Source organism: Rhinoraja longicauda, chromosome 26 (assembly GCF_053455715.1).
Source record: "Rhinoraja longicauda isolate Sanriku21f chromosome 26, sRhiLon1.1, whole genome shotgun sequence".
Lineage (NCBI taxonomy): Eukaryota > Metazoa > Chordata > Chondrichthyes > Rajiformes > Arhynchobatidae > Rhinoraja > Rhinoraja longicauda.
In genome coordinates, this window is record NC_135978.1 from 29,142,613 (window position 1) to 29,156,411 (window position 13,799).

The following is a 13,799-nucleotide window of genomic DNA, read 5'->3' on the forward strand; positions in this document are numbered from 1 at the left end:
CTTAAGAGTCACAACTGCCTTATTTAATTTGGTGTAGGAAGGAACTGCAGATACAGGTTTATACCGCAGATAGACACAAAGAGCTGGATTAACTCAGCGGGTCACTGGAGAAAAAGGTGATGTTTCGGGTCGGAATTGAAGGGTGAATGTAACGTTTCGGGTCGATCTGAGGAAGGGTTCTGACCCGAAGCATCACCCATCCTTTTCCTCCAGAGATGCTGCCTGACCCGCTGAGTTAATCCAGCACTTTGAGTCTACCCGCTAAACCGCGTTTGGCCCATGTCCCGCTAAACCATACCTATCCATGTACCTGCTCAAGTGTCCTTTAAATGGTGTTATAGGGCCTGCCTCAACTACCTCCTCTGGCAGCTTATTCCATATACCCACCAGCCTCTGTGTGAGAAAGTTGTCCCTCAGATTCAATAGACAATAAACAATAGACAATAGGTGCAGGAGGAGGCCATTCGGCCCTTCGAGCCAGCACCGCCATGATTCCCCTACTTGAGGTTAAAGCATTCACCCGATCTATTCCCCTCATTATGTTATACACTATAAGATTACCCTCAGCCTCCCTCGCTCCACGGAATAAAGTTCTAACCTGCCCAACCTCTCCCGAAGGCTCAGGCCCTCTTGTCCTGGCAACATCCTCAGGAAACTTTCCGACTTAAAATCAGGAATTTCCTTCAGGTAACTTTAGTATGAAAAACCCAGTGAGAGTATTGGGTGGAAGAAACTGATGGGAATCTTTCAATAGACAATAGACAATAGGTGCAGGAGTAGGACATTCGGCCCTTCGAGCCAGCGCCGCCATTCAATGTGATCATGGCTGATCATTCTCAATCAGTACCCCGTTCCTGCCTTCTCCCCATACCCCCTGACTCCGCTATCCTTAAGAGCTCTATCTAGCTCTCTCCTGAATGCATTCAAAGAATTGGCCTCCACTGCCTTCTGAGGCAGAGAATTCCACAGATTTACTACTCTCTGACTGAACATGTACATCTTGGCTGTGAGGTTGCATAATTAAGATTAAAAACGAAACAGTTTAGTTTTATAGTCACGTGTGCCGAGGTACAGTGAAACGTTTTTGTTGCATGTAAACCAGTCAGCGGAAAGACCGCACATGATTACAACCAAGCTGTCCAAAGTGTACAGATACATGATGAAGGGGATAACTTTTAATGCAAAATAAAGTCCGATCAAAGATAGTCCAAGGGTCTTCAATGAGGTAGATAGCAGCTCACGACTGCTTTAGTGTAGTTTAGTTTAGTTTGGAGACACAGCATGGAAACAGGCCCTTCGGCCCACCGAATCCACGCCGATCAGCGATCCCTGTACACTATCACCATCCTACAAACTAGGGACAATTTACAATTTTACTGAAGCCAATTAGCCTACAAACCTGTACATCCTTGGAATGTGGGAGGAAACCGGAGCACCCGGAGAAAGCCCACGTGGTCAGGGGGAGAACATACAAACTCTGTACAGGCAGCACCCGTAGTCGGGATCGAACCTGGCTCCCTGGCATTGTTCAGGATGGTTCAGTTGCCTGATAACAGCTGGGAGGAAACTGGCCCTGAATCTGGAGGTGAAGATGGAGGATAGGAATGGGATTCACCTTCCACAGATACTGCATGACCTGATTTCATTTCAGATCTCCGGCACCTGTACGTTTGTGTTTCAGTTCCACGCACGATTACCATGTGGGTTGAAGGAATCGCAACGAGTGGATTGCAACAAAACTGGCAATCAAATATTGGTTAAAAGTCATCAAAGTGCGAAAGAGATTCTGTATTCGTAAAACAACTTTATTTTTGTTTGGCTTATTTTCAGTGTCTACTGGGATTACGCCTTAACTGTGCCGTTACATCAGATAGTCTGCATCCATTGCCATCAACAGCGTGAGTAGTCTTTCACATCGGCCTCTCCGCCACACTTTGCTTTGAATATGAAATGTTTGCCCGTTAATAGTGTGGGTTTGAAGAAGGACCATCTGCATATTCACAAAATGCTGGAGTAACTCAGCGGGTCAGGCAGCATCTCGGAGAGGAAGGAATGGGTGACATTTCGGGTCGAGACCCTTCTTCAGGTCTCGACCCGAAACGTCACCCATTCCTTCTCTCCCGAGATGCTGCCTGACCTGCTGAGTTACTCCAGCATTTTGTGAATAAATCGATTTCTACCAGCATCTGCAGTTATTTTCTTATACATAACGACCATCTGCATTGTTGAAGGTATTTATTCACAAAATGCTGGAGTAACTCAGCGGGTCAGGCAGCATCTCAGGAGAGAAGGAATGGGCGACATTTCGGGTCAAGACCCTTCTTCAGACTGATCTGCATTGTTGATGCTCTTCTTAGAAACATGGAAACATAGGGAACAGGTGCAGGAGTAGGCCATTCGGCCCTTCGAGCCAGCACCGCCATTCAATATGATCGTGGCTGATCATCCAAAATCAGTACCCCGTTCCTGCTTTCACCCCATATCCGATACTTCTTCCAATACTTGATGCCACCAATTTCATATTTTTTAATATTTTAATATGTAAAGTTAATTATTGTATTATATTTTCCGGGGCAGCCATTTGGCACATTGACCTTATGCTGAGTCTCAGAGCAATCTTCCATTAATTTCCCTGTAGCTCTCTCTCTCTCTCTCTCACTACGTTTTGTTGACCTGGTAATATTGCAAGGCACGGTTTGTGTCTCTAATTGCAGACACATGATATCCCTGTTGTACGGGAAAGAATAGAATCACTCGGGATGTAGATTGTGCTAATGTGCTAACATCATCTTCTTCCACCCTCCTACCACTGCCACCCGCCTGTACCGTGCACCTGCCAACTAGAGCACCCACAGGTCGACAACGCAGTCACAGGGAGAAAGTATGCAGTCCACACAGAGGAGACCACACACCTGTGGGGCGGCACGGTGGCGCAGCGGTAGAGCTGCTGCCTCACAGCTCCAGAGACCTGGGTCCGATCCTGATTACGGGTGCTGTCATTGTGGAGTTTGCACGTTCTCCCCGTGACCGCGTGGGTTTCCTCCGGGTAACTCCGTGCTCCTCCCACATCCCAAAGACGTGCAGGTTTGTAGGTTAATTGTCTTCGGTAAAGTTGTAAATTGTCTCCAGTGTGTGTAGGATAGTGCTAGTGTACGGGTATCACTGGTCGGCACGGACCCGGTGGGCCGAAGGGCCTTTTTCTGCGTTGTATCTCTAAACTAATCTAGGCTGGTCCCTAGGTTTAGATTTAGATTTTTAGATTTTTTTTTTAGATTTAGAGATACAGCGCGGAAACAGGCCCTTCGGCCCACCGGGTCCGCGCCGCCCAGCGATCCCCGCACACTAACACTATCCTACACACACTAGGGACAATTTTTACATTTGCCCAGCCAATTAACCTACAGACCCGTACGTCTTTGGAGTGAGGGAGGAAACCGAAGATCTCGGAGAAAACCCACACGGTTCACGGGGAGAACGTACAAACTCCGTACAGACGGCGCCCGTAGTCGGGATCGAACCTAAGTCTCCGGCGCTGCATTCGCTGTAAGGCAGCAACTCTACCGCTGCGCCACCGTGCCGCCCTTAGGTTGTGTATGGAGGAACTGCAGATGCTGGTTTACACTGAAGATAGACACAAAAGTCTGGAGTAACTTAGGCGGTCAGGCAGCAATTCTGGAGAAAACCCTTTATGGGGAGAGACCCTTTGAGGAGTTTCCACTGATTTTGTTGGATTAGGATTGCAGGAGCAGTTTTAGAGATATAGTCACTGAGACAGCACTGACCAGCGATCCCCACACATTATTAACATTATCCTACATACGCAAGGGACCATTTACACTTATACCGAGCCAATTAACCTACAAAGCTGTACGTCTTCGAAGTGTGGGAGGAAACCAAAGATCTCAGAGAAAACCCACGCGGGTCACGGGGAGAACGTACAAATTCCGTGCAGACAGCACCCGTGGTCAGGATCAAACCTGGGTCTCTGGCATTGGAAGCACTGTAAGGCAGCAACTCTACCGCTGCGCCACTGTGCCGCTCTGTAAAGGCCATGTGGAGCTGGTGTTCAAAGTAACGGGCGATTTATTACAACTGGTGCGCACCAGGAGACCGGTCGAAACTGATCTGAGCGTGACTTTGGTACAGCTTTTACATTCTCAGGTGACAAGATTACGCAGAAACTTGATTAACAGTAAAACCAGGTCTTGGTTACAAAATGGAGGCCCTAATTCATCAATCGCATTAGATCCAATTAACATGACAGGAACATGCGTTACTCCACGCTACCTGAATCTAAAATATTATCAATGATGTTACATGTTATGTAGTTGGATAAGGATTATAAAACTTATTACTGTGATTGTTTATTCTTTACCTGTCAGTAACAGCTCTGCTAGTGCACACTTGCCTCTGTACCAGAAGACTGAATTCAATTCCCACTTAAGGGAGTGTTAAACACAAAGGTCTCAGAGGGAATACTCCACTGTTGGAAATGCTCATTTTGAGAAGACACATTAAAGCATAGAACTGTCTCCTGTCTCAACGGGTGGTAAAGCATCCCATGGCACTGTTTAGTCGGCACAGTGGCGCAGCTGGTAGAACTGCTGCCTCACAGCACCAGAGACCCAGGTTCGATCCTGACCTCTGGGTGCTGACTGTGCGGATTTTGCACATTCTCCCCGTGGCCTGCGTGGGCTTTCTCCGGGGGCTCCTGTTTCCCCCCACATCCCGAAGACATGCAAGCTTTGCAGGTTAAATGTCCCTTTGTAAATTACCCCTTCCTGTGCATGGAGTGGACGAGAAAGTGGGATAACATAGAACGCGTGTGAATGTGCGATCGAGGATCGGCGCATACTCGGAGGGCTGAAGGGCCTGTTTCCGCGCCGTATCGCCAAAAAACAATTAAAAGCGATTGAATTGAAGACTAATCAACAAAGTATTCAAAACAAATAATAGATAATGCTGTAATCACCAGGTGTTGATAGCTGTATGCAAGTTGACTGTTCCATCTCCATGGTACAAAATGACCATACTTATAATAAGACATACTTATGACTATACTTAATAAAATATTAATTGATTGTTGAGCAATTTTTCTATGTTATGGAAAGGATCTGAGATGTAAATAAATGCAAGTCTCTCGTCTCCACTGTTGATTAGTGCATGGCATGCACGTGATGGATAATATTATTTCCCTTCCACCAGCTGACAGTGGCGGTACCTTGGTGTTGGTGAGTCAGGATGGAATCCAGAGACCTCCGCTCCACTTCCCCCAGGGTGGGCACCTATTAGCCTTCCTCTCCTGCCTTGAGAATGGCCTGTTACCACGGGGGCAGCTGGATCCACCACTCTGGTCACAGCGAGGAAAGGTAGGTCGACATCAAGCTGGAAACGGTACAGGGAAGACCTAGGAGGATGTTGCCAGGACCAGAGGTTCTGGGCTGTAGGGAGGGGTTGAGCAGGCTGGTTCTCTATCCCTTGGAGCGCAGGAGGATGTGGGGAGATCTTATAGAGGTGTTATAAAACCATGTGAGGAATAGATCGGGAAGATGCACAGAGTCTCTTGCCCGGAGTGGGTGAATTGAGGACCAGAGGACAGGTTTGAGGTGAAGAAGAAAGGATGTCATAGGAATCTGCAGGGGAAACATTTCCACACAAAGGCTGGTGGGTGTGTGGACCAAGGTGTCAAAGGAGGTAGTTGAGGCAGGAACTATCCCAATATTCAAGAAACAGTCGGACAGCTATATGGATAGGACAGGTTTGGAGGGATACGAGGCAAACGCGGGCAGGTGGGAATAGTGCCAGGGACATGATGGCCCGTGTGGGCAAGTTGGGCCGAAGGGCTTGCTTCCACGATGTATCACGTTATGACTCAATGACGATCTCGTCTGTTTGCAAACTGCTGCCTTCCCGTGAAGGGACCCTCATCATCGGTTTCAAACTGATTACACTTAATTGATGAATCTATTAAAACACTGATGACTTTAAAAAAAGGAGAGGAACCTAATGACAGGCCTGGATAGAGGACACTCGCAATAAAAGGATGTTCCTTTAGAAAAGAGATGAGGAGGAATCTCTTTAGACAGAGGGTGGTGAATCTGTGGAATTCATTCATTGCCACGTTAGTTCTCCGACTAGTTTCACTGTCCTGATTAATGTTACTGTTTGTATACCTCGTTATCACCCTCCCCTCGGCCAACAATGAACCGTTCTACATTGCCTTGATCTTTGTCTGCTTTGAACTTCACTTTCTACAATCTCACCTATTTCTGTGTCACCCGCAAACTTAATAATCTAATGAAACATTAATGTAAACATTGATATAAAACATTAATATAAATCCTCGTACAACCTGACTTTCCGCCTCCTTCCACAGGTCTTAGATCAAGCTCAGATTGGCAATAGTTGACTAGGGTTTTAATTTTACTCCTGAGCAAATCTCTAGTTGTTCACAAGAGTAACAGAGTACCTTCTCCCCGTGACCTGCGTGGGTTTTCTCCGGGATCGCCGGTTTCCTCCCATGATCCAAAAACGCAGGCTAATTGGATTAGTAAAATTGCAAATTGACCCTAGTGTGTGTAGGATGGTGTTAGTGTGCGGGGGATCGCTGGTTGGCGTGGACTCCGTTGGCCGAAGGGACAGTTTCCACGTTGTATCTCGAAACTAAACTAATTTCTGATATGTAAAAAGATCTGGTTTTGTAACTCATCATTTGCTTCGCCCAAATTTCAGGGTAAAGTGTTTCCAAAACTGCGGAAAAGGAACAGCAAAGCCAAGTCCATCGACCAAGAGGAACCGATGGTGGAAGAAGTAGCTACTGATTATGTGTTCAGAATAATCTATCCCGGACAGAAGAATGACTATGGTGAGTTTATCGACAGTGAGTTACTGCTGCCAGTTTACCTACTGATTCCCGGCTAACTCCTTATGTTTGCTGCCATTGGGCTGTTTGTGACCTTCCTGGTTCATTGAAACACAAGTGTGTTTCAGTGTTCATGTCTTTGCGTTATTAGTGTACCTGGAATTACTGTTTTAGTTTAGTTTAGAGATACAGCGTGGAAACAGGCCCTTCGGCCCACCGAGTCCGCGCCGACCAGCGATCCCCGCACACTACGCACACTTGGGATGACTTACAATTTTTACCAAATCAATTAGCCTACAAACCTAATTGGTGGGTCTGTAGATCTTTGGGGTGTGGGAGGAAACTGGAGGTCCCGAGAAAACCCACGGGGAGAACGTACAAACTCCGTACAGACAGCACCCGTAGTCAGGATCGAACCCGGGTCCCTGACGCTGTGAGGCAGTAACACTGCAGCTGCGTCGCCGGGCCGCCCTGAAGAAGGGACTCGACCCGAAACGTCATCTCTCCCTGTTCTCCAGATGCTGCCTGACCTGCTGAGTTACTCCAACACTTTGTGACCTATTGTGTATCAACCAATATCAGCAGTTCATTTAACTGCCCCTCCCATTCCCACACTGACCTCTCTGTCCTGGGCCTACGCCGCTGTCACGGTGAGGCCTAATGCTAATTGGAGGAACAGCACCTCATATTTCGCTTGGGCAGCTTACACCCCCAGCGGTATGAATATTAACTTCTGTCACTTCAAGTAACCTTTGCTGTCCCTCACTCTCCATCCCTCCTCCATCCTAGTTCTACGACCAGTCTGACTGTCCTGATTAATTTTATTCTGTTTGCTTTGTGGTCACGTCCCCCAAGCTGGCAATGATTTTCCTTGAACTTCGTCGCATTTGATCTCTCGTTTTCACACCTTACCTGTCCATATCTCTGTCTCCCTCTCCCCTGACTTTCAGCCTGAAGAAGGGTCTTGACCCGAAACCACGCCCATTCCTTCCATCCAGAGATGCTGCTTGTCCCCGCTGAGTTTAGAGATGCAGCGCGGAAACGGGCCCTTCGGCCCACCGGGTCCGCGCCGACCAGCGATCCCCGCACACTAACACTATCCTACACCCACTAGGGACAATTTTGACATTTATACCGAGCCAATTAACCTACAAACCTGTACGTCTTTGGAGTGTGGGAGGAAACCGAAGATCTCGGAGAAAACCCACGGGGACAATGTGCAAACTCCGTACGGACAGCACCCGTAGTCAGGATCGAACCCGGTCACCAGTGGTGCATTTGCTGTAAGGCAGCAACTCCACCGCTGTGCCACCGTGACCACCCGTACTCCAGCATTCTGGATCTGTCTTCCTTGTTTCGACATGGCACCTCTCTGTCTGCCTGATGACGTGCTGTCGTCCTTGTTTGATCTGAAAGGGGAACGAGGGCCTGGGGGCATCTCCCAGGGGCTGTTGTTTTCGTGCATGCAACAGCCAACGTTAAATCACAGTCACCTCGCACATCCACGGAAATATGAAGTCACTGATCACCCACAGATTTATTGAATAACCTAAACCCCCACAGTATTAGATGTCTGGCATTTTGCACCAGGTTTACCAGCTGTTTGCAAATCTGATTTACAACATGGTTTAAGAAGCAAACATTTTTTAAATTTTTGTACAAATAGGTTAGAAACATAGAAACTTAGAAAATAGGTGCAGGAGTAGGCCATTCGGCTCTTCGAGCCAGCACCGCCATTCAATATGATCATGGCTGATTTTCCAGAATCAGTACCCCGTTCCTGCTTTCTCCCCATATCCCTTGATTCTGTTAGCCCTGAGAGCAATATCTAACTCTTTCTTGAATACATCCATTGAATTGGCCTCCATTGCCTTCTGTGGCAGAGAATTCTACAGATTCACAACTCTGGGTAAAAAGGTTTTTCCTCATCTCAGTCCTAATTTGCCTACCCTTTATTCTTAAACTGTGACCCCTGGTTCTGGACTCCCCCAACATCAGGAACATTTTTTTCTGCATCTAGCCTGTCCAATCCCTTAAGAATTTTACATGTTTCCATAACATCCCCTCTCATTCTTCTAAATTCCAGTCAATCCATTCCTTTATATAAGCCCAGTCAATCCATTCCTTAATATATGTCCAGTCGATCCATTCTTACTTTAGTTTAGTCCATTTATTGGCACATGTACTGAGGCATCTTGGAACCCTAAGACTTTGAGTTTAGTTTATTGCCACGTGTACCGAGGTACAGTGAAAAGCTTTTGTCGCGTGCTAACCAGCCAACGGAAAGACGAAACATGATTACAATCGAGCCATTCGCAGTCAATTTAAAAGTGTGGGGCGGTTGTAATATGTGATTGTAGATCTGCCTCTGTGGCGAGCACGTAAATGGTCGCCTGGGTTGGGCGCCATCTTGGAGGCATCCATGTTTGAGTAGGCACCTTTTTGAGATTCAGTGAAAGCCAACAATTGCAAGAGGACACCTCTGAGGTGAATCTGTGGGATTCTTTGCCACAGAAGGCTGTGGAGGCCAAGTCAGTGGATATTTTTAAGGCAGAGATAGATCGATTCTCGATTAGTACGGGTGTCAGAGGTTATGGGGAGAAGGCAGGAGAATGGGGTTAGGAGGGAGAGATAGATCAGCACTGATTGAATGGTGGAGTAGAGTTGATGGGCCGAATGGCCTAATTCTACTCCTATTCCTTATGACCTTATGACATCATCCTGAGTAATAGCAGAGCTAGTTTTATGTTCAGCTTTTCATCAGTTGTATCTATGTCAGTCTGCCCCTGTTGGTCTGTCTGTCCGTTTCAATTCACGCAATAGCTACAGCATCGCAAGAAGCCATTCGGCCCATCGCATTCATGCCAACCCCCCGCAAATATTTCTTCACTGTACACTTATCCAGCTCCCTCATGAAGGCAGCTGAGCAACCTGTCTCGACCACAGCACAGTGCGGTACAGTGGCACAGCAGCAGCATCGCGGCACCACAGTGCCAGAGACACAGGTTCGATTCTGGTTACGGGCACCTGCCTGTGTGGAGTTTGCACGTTCTCCCTGCGACCGCGTGGGTTTCCTCTGAGTGCTTCGGTTTCCTCCCCTATCTCAAAGACATGCAGGTTTGTAGATTAATTGGCTTCTGTAAATTGTCCTTCGTGTGTGGGATATAGTGTAGGGGACTCGCTGGTCAGCGTGGACTCAGTGGGCCAAAGGGCCTGTTTCCGCGCTGTATCTCTAAACTAAACTAAAGCAGCAGACTTGAGACAAAGTGTCCCAAACACTTACTGCTCAAGAAAGGTCACTCTTAATTCTCTTCCACTTTCTCTTGCTTGCCCTTGCCCATGTCCGCCGATCTCTGTCCTCCTCCATTAAAAGACGGCACTGGGCCTGTACTCGCTGGAGTTTAGAAGAATGAGGGGGGGGCCTCATTGAAACGTACAGAATAGTGGAAAGCTCGGATTGAGTGGATGTGGAGAGGATGTTTCCACTAGTGGGAGAGTCCCGGACTAGAGGTTATAGCGTCAGGATTAAAGGACATTCTTTTAGGAAGGAGATGAGGGGGAATTTCTTTAGTCAGAGGGTGGTGAATCTGTGGAATTCTTTGCCGCAGAAGGCTGTGGAGGCCAAGTCAATGGATATTTTTAAGGCAGAGATAGATAGATTCTTGATTAGTACGGGGTGTCAGAGGTTATGGGGAGAAGGCAGGAGAATGGGATTAGGAGGGAGAGATAGATCAGCCATGATTGAATGGCGGAGTAGACTTGATGGTCTAAATGGCATAATTCTACTGTTATGATCTTACTTATGATCTTATGAAGTAGCCACCTCCCTCAATCCACACTGTCCAGACCCATCATTAAGCACTTCAACTCCCCCTCCCATTCCCAGTCTGACCTTTCTGTCATGGGCCTCCTCCAGTGCCATAGTGAGGCCCACCGGAAATTGGAGGAACAGCACCTCATATTTCGCCTGGGCAGTTTGCAGCCCAGCGGTATGAACATCGACTTCTCCAACTTTAGATAGTTCCTCTGTCCCTCTCTTCCCCTCCGCCTTCCCAGATCTCCCTCTATCTTCCTGTCTCCACCTATATCCTTCCTTTGTCCCGCCCCCCCCTGACATCAGTCTGAAGAAGGGTCTCGACCCAAAACGTCACCCATTCCTTCTCTCCCGAATTGCTGCCTGACCTGCTGAGTTACTCCAGTATTTTGTGAATAAATACCATCATTATTTCACATACCTCTGCCAGACCTAAGCTCTTTAAAGAGATCCATACCAGTCTCTCTGACCCAACCTTGTAGCTGTAGTTCCTCATCCAGGAACAGATTTGTCTACACGGTCCCTCCCAACATCCTCTCCATAATCTGACAGCCAGATTTGAGGTCAGTTCTCCGGTTGAGTCCAGACCAGCATCTGATGAAGATTTATTGCCAGCACACCATTCATGTTTAGAGTTTGGAGATATAGTGTAGAAACAGGCCTTTCGGCCCACCGAGCCTGCATCAACCAGCGATGATGTACAGGCCAGAGCCGCAGGGACAAGAGATTTACTTCCCGAGCCATTAGTGATCCGTCGGGATATTATTTCCGTCCATAGTTTCGTGGTTACCATCACTGATTTTAGATGTGTGTGTGTGTCTGCCTACCTACCTCTGTTTGTAGTCCTGCTTTCTCCCACCTCAGTGTTTGCCTGTGGGACTGTTGCACCTGAGATGAGGTGGGTAGGAGCAGTGGGTGTCACCAGCACCTGGGTTGCAGATTGTGTGATGAAAAGTGTTAATAGAACTGAGAAAGGGAGGCCGAAGAAGCTGTGGGCCCTGCAGGCATCACTGCTGAGTTGCCAACTGTCCCGTATTAGCCGGGACATCCCGTATTTTGGGCTAAATTGGTTTGTCCCATACAGAACCACCCTTGCCCCGTATTAGGCCTGGGGACCACTGTACGCCTCGACGCTGAAGGCCCGGACGCTGTAGTCCCGGACGCTGTAGGCCCGGACGCTGTAGGCCCAGATGCTGTAGGCCCGGACGCTGTAGGCCCGGACAGTGTAGGACCGGAGGCCCGGGCGCCGCCTAATGGAGGTCGCGTAGCGACCCGCCTCCCGGCCCGGGCGGCCGCCATTGGTGGAGCGGGAGCATGTGGCCGCTGGCTGGGTGAGGTCACGTGGGGCGTGGGGCCTTGTCCCTTATTTAGGAGTGAGGTAGTTGGCACCCCTAGTTACAATGCTCCTGGTCTCTCCATTGCCTTCTAGTTGTAATGCTCCTGGTGTCTCCACCACTCTCTAGTTACAATGCCTCTGGTCTCTCCACCACTCTCTAGTTACAATGCTCCAGGTCTCTCCACTGCCCTGCAGTTACAATGCTCCTGGTCTCTCCACCACTCTCTAGTTACAATGCCCCTGGTCTTTCCACTGCTCTCTAGTTACGATGCCCCTGGTCTCCCCATTGCCCTCCATTTGCAATGTTCCTGGTCTCTCCACCGCCCTGTAGACGCAATGCCTCTGATCTCCAGCCTCTCCACCACTGTGACCATACTTGCAATGCTGCTGACCTGTCCCCGTAGACGTGTTTGCTCTTAACGCATGCCGATCCCAGCTGGTTGTGGAGGCAGGTGTTGCCCAGTGTGTTTGGCTGAACGGTCGTGACGAGGTGGATTGAGATAGAATAGCGTAGGCAGTGGGTGGAAGAGCCCCCTGGCGCTGCGGAGATTATAACTGAGGGCCACCAGCAGTCACGGAGTGTGGAAGGAGAGACAAAGTGGCCGAACACAGCGATGCCTTACTGCAGTGATCGGAAGTGAATGTTTAGCCTTCGGTGTTCTGGACGACAGTGGATAATGATCAGAGCGTAGACAGACACAAAAAGCTGGAGTAACTCAGCGGGTCAGGCAGCATCTCTGGAGAGAAGGAATGGGTGACGTTTCCGGTTGAGAAATGTCACCTATTACTTTACTCCAGGGATGCTGCCCGACCCGTTGAGTTACTGCAGCTTATTGTGTCTGTCTGTGGTTTAAACCAACATCTGCACAGGTGATCAGACTCTACCCTGTGTGGACACGCCAATGTTTTTATTTACTTTTCACAATCTGGCCACTGTGATCCTCGCCCTTGTTCAGCCACCTCCACGTCCTTTCTCTGGACTGTTAACTGGATCTCATTTCCCACGCTGATCTCCAAGTTCTCCCTGCAGGGATTTCCATGCCCTTACCAAGACAGCACAGCCTCACAGCGCCAGAGACCCAGGTTCGATCCTGACCTCAGGCCTGCTGTCTGTGTGGAGTTTGCAAGTTGCCCAGTGACCCCGTGCGTGTCCGTCCGTCATTCCAGTTTCCCCCCACATCTGAAGGGCCGGTTTCCGCGCTGTGTCTCTACATTAAACTCAATGTGTGTTTTACAATATATTTTGCTTTATTTAACACAGTCATTGAAGCCAATTCTTGGCTTGCCATCGATGTGTATTAATTAAAAATAGAGATGAATCTCCCTCTTGTAAGTAGCTGATTGGGAAGAAACGAGAATAGAGATTACATGTGTATGTGTTAACGCCTCTTAAGAGGCGTGTTCTCCAGCCACTGAGCCACAGTGTGCAGTTTCAAAGCCGGGTTCAGAAGACGGTCGGTGGCCAAAGTGTGGTCCCGCGGCTAACTGGCGGGCAGCGCGGGCCGGCGCAAGTGGGCGAGTGTGTGAGTGAACTGTGAACAGTGAAGGCGTGCTCCTCATCAGCCCTTTCGATCTTTTCTTTAAGCAGTAACTATTAACTACCACCACTTAGCCGACAGCCGCTCCATCTCGGTGGAAGATGACGAAGAGGACGAGGATAGGCTGCATGAAATGATTTCTCTCATCTGCTCTCGGAACCTCACACCTCCTAAAATGATGAAAGGTTTTTATGCACCTTGGCCTAATCACATTTGAAGTGATAATGCAAGTTATTGCAGTGCACCGTA

General features: G+C 48.5%; 1 protein-coding gene across 6 annotated transcripts in view; it reads left to right on the forward strand.

Annotated features, from left to right (window-relative positions):
• The window catches only part of sgsm2 (small G protein signaling modulator 2), a 220,574-nt gene that overhangs the window by 157,561 nt on the left and 49,214 nt on the right, over positions 1–13,799 (forward strand). For 2 of the 6 annotated variants that reach the window (XM_078422583.1, XM_078422578.1), the window contains exons 9-12: positions 1,831–1,898; positions 5,206–5,369; positions 6,733–6,865; positions 13,598–13,735. In XM_078422583.1, coding sequence (XP_078278709.1) covers positions 1,831–1,898; positions 5,206–5,369; positions 6,733–6,865; positions 13,598–13,735 — 503 coding nt within the window. The remainder of the gene's footprint in view (positions 1–1,830; positions 1,899–5,205; positions 5,370–6,732; positions 6,866–13,597; positions 13,736–13,799) is intronic. The other 4 variants (XM_078422577.1, XM_078422580.1, XM_078422581.1 and 1 more) reach the window with 2 other exon arrangements.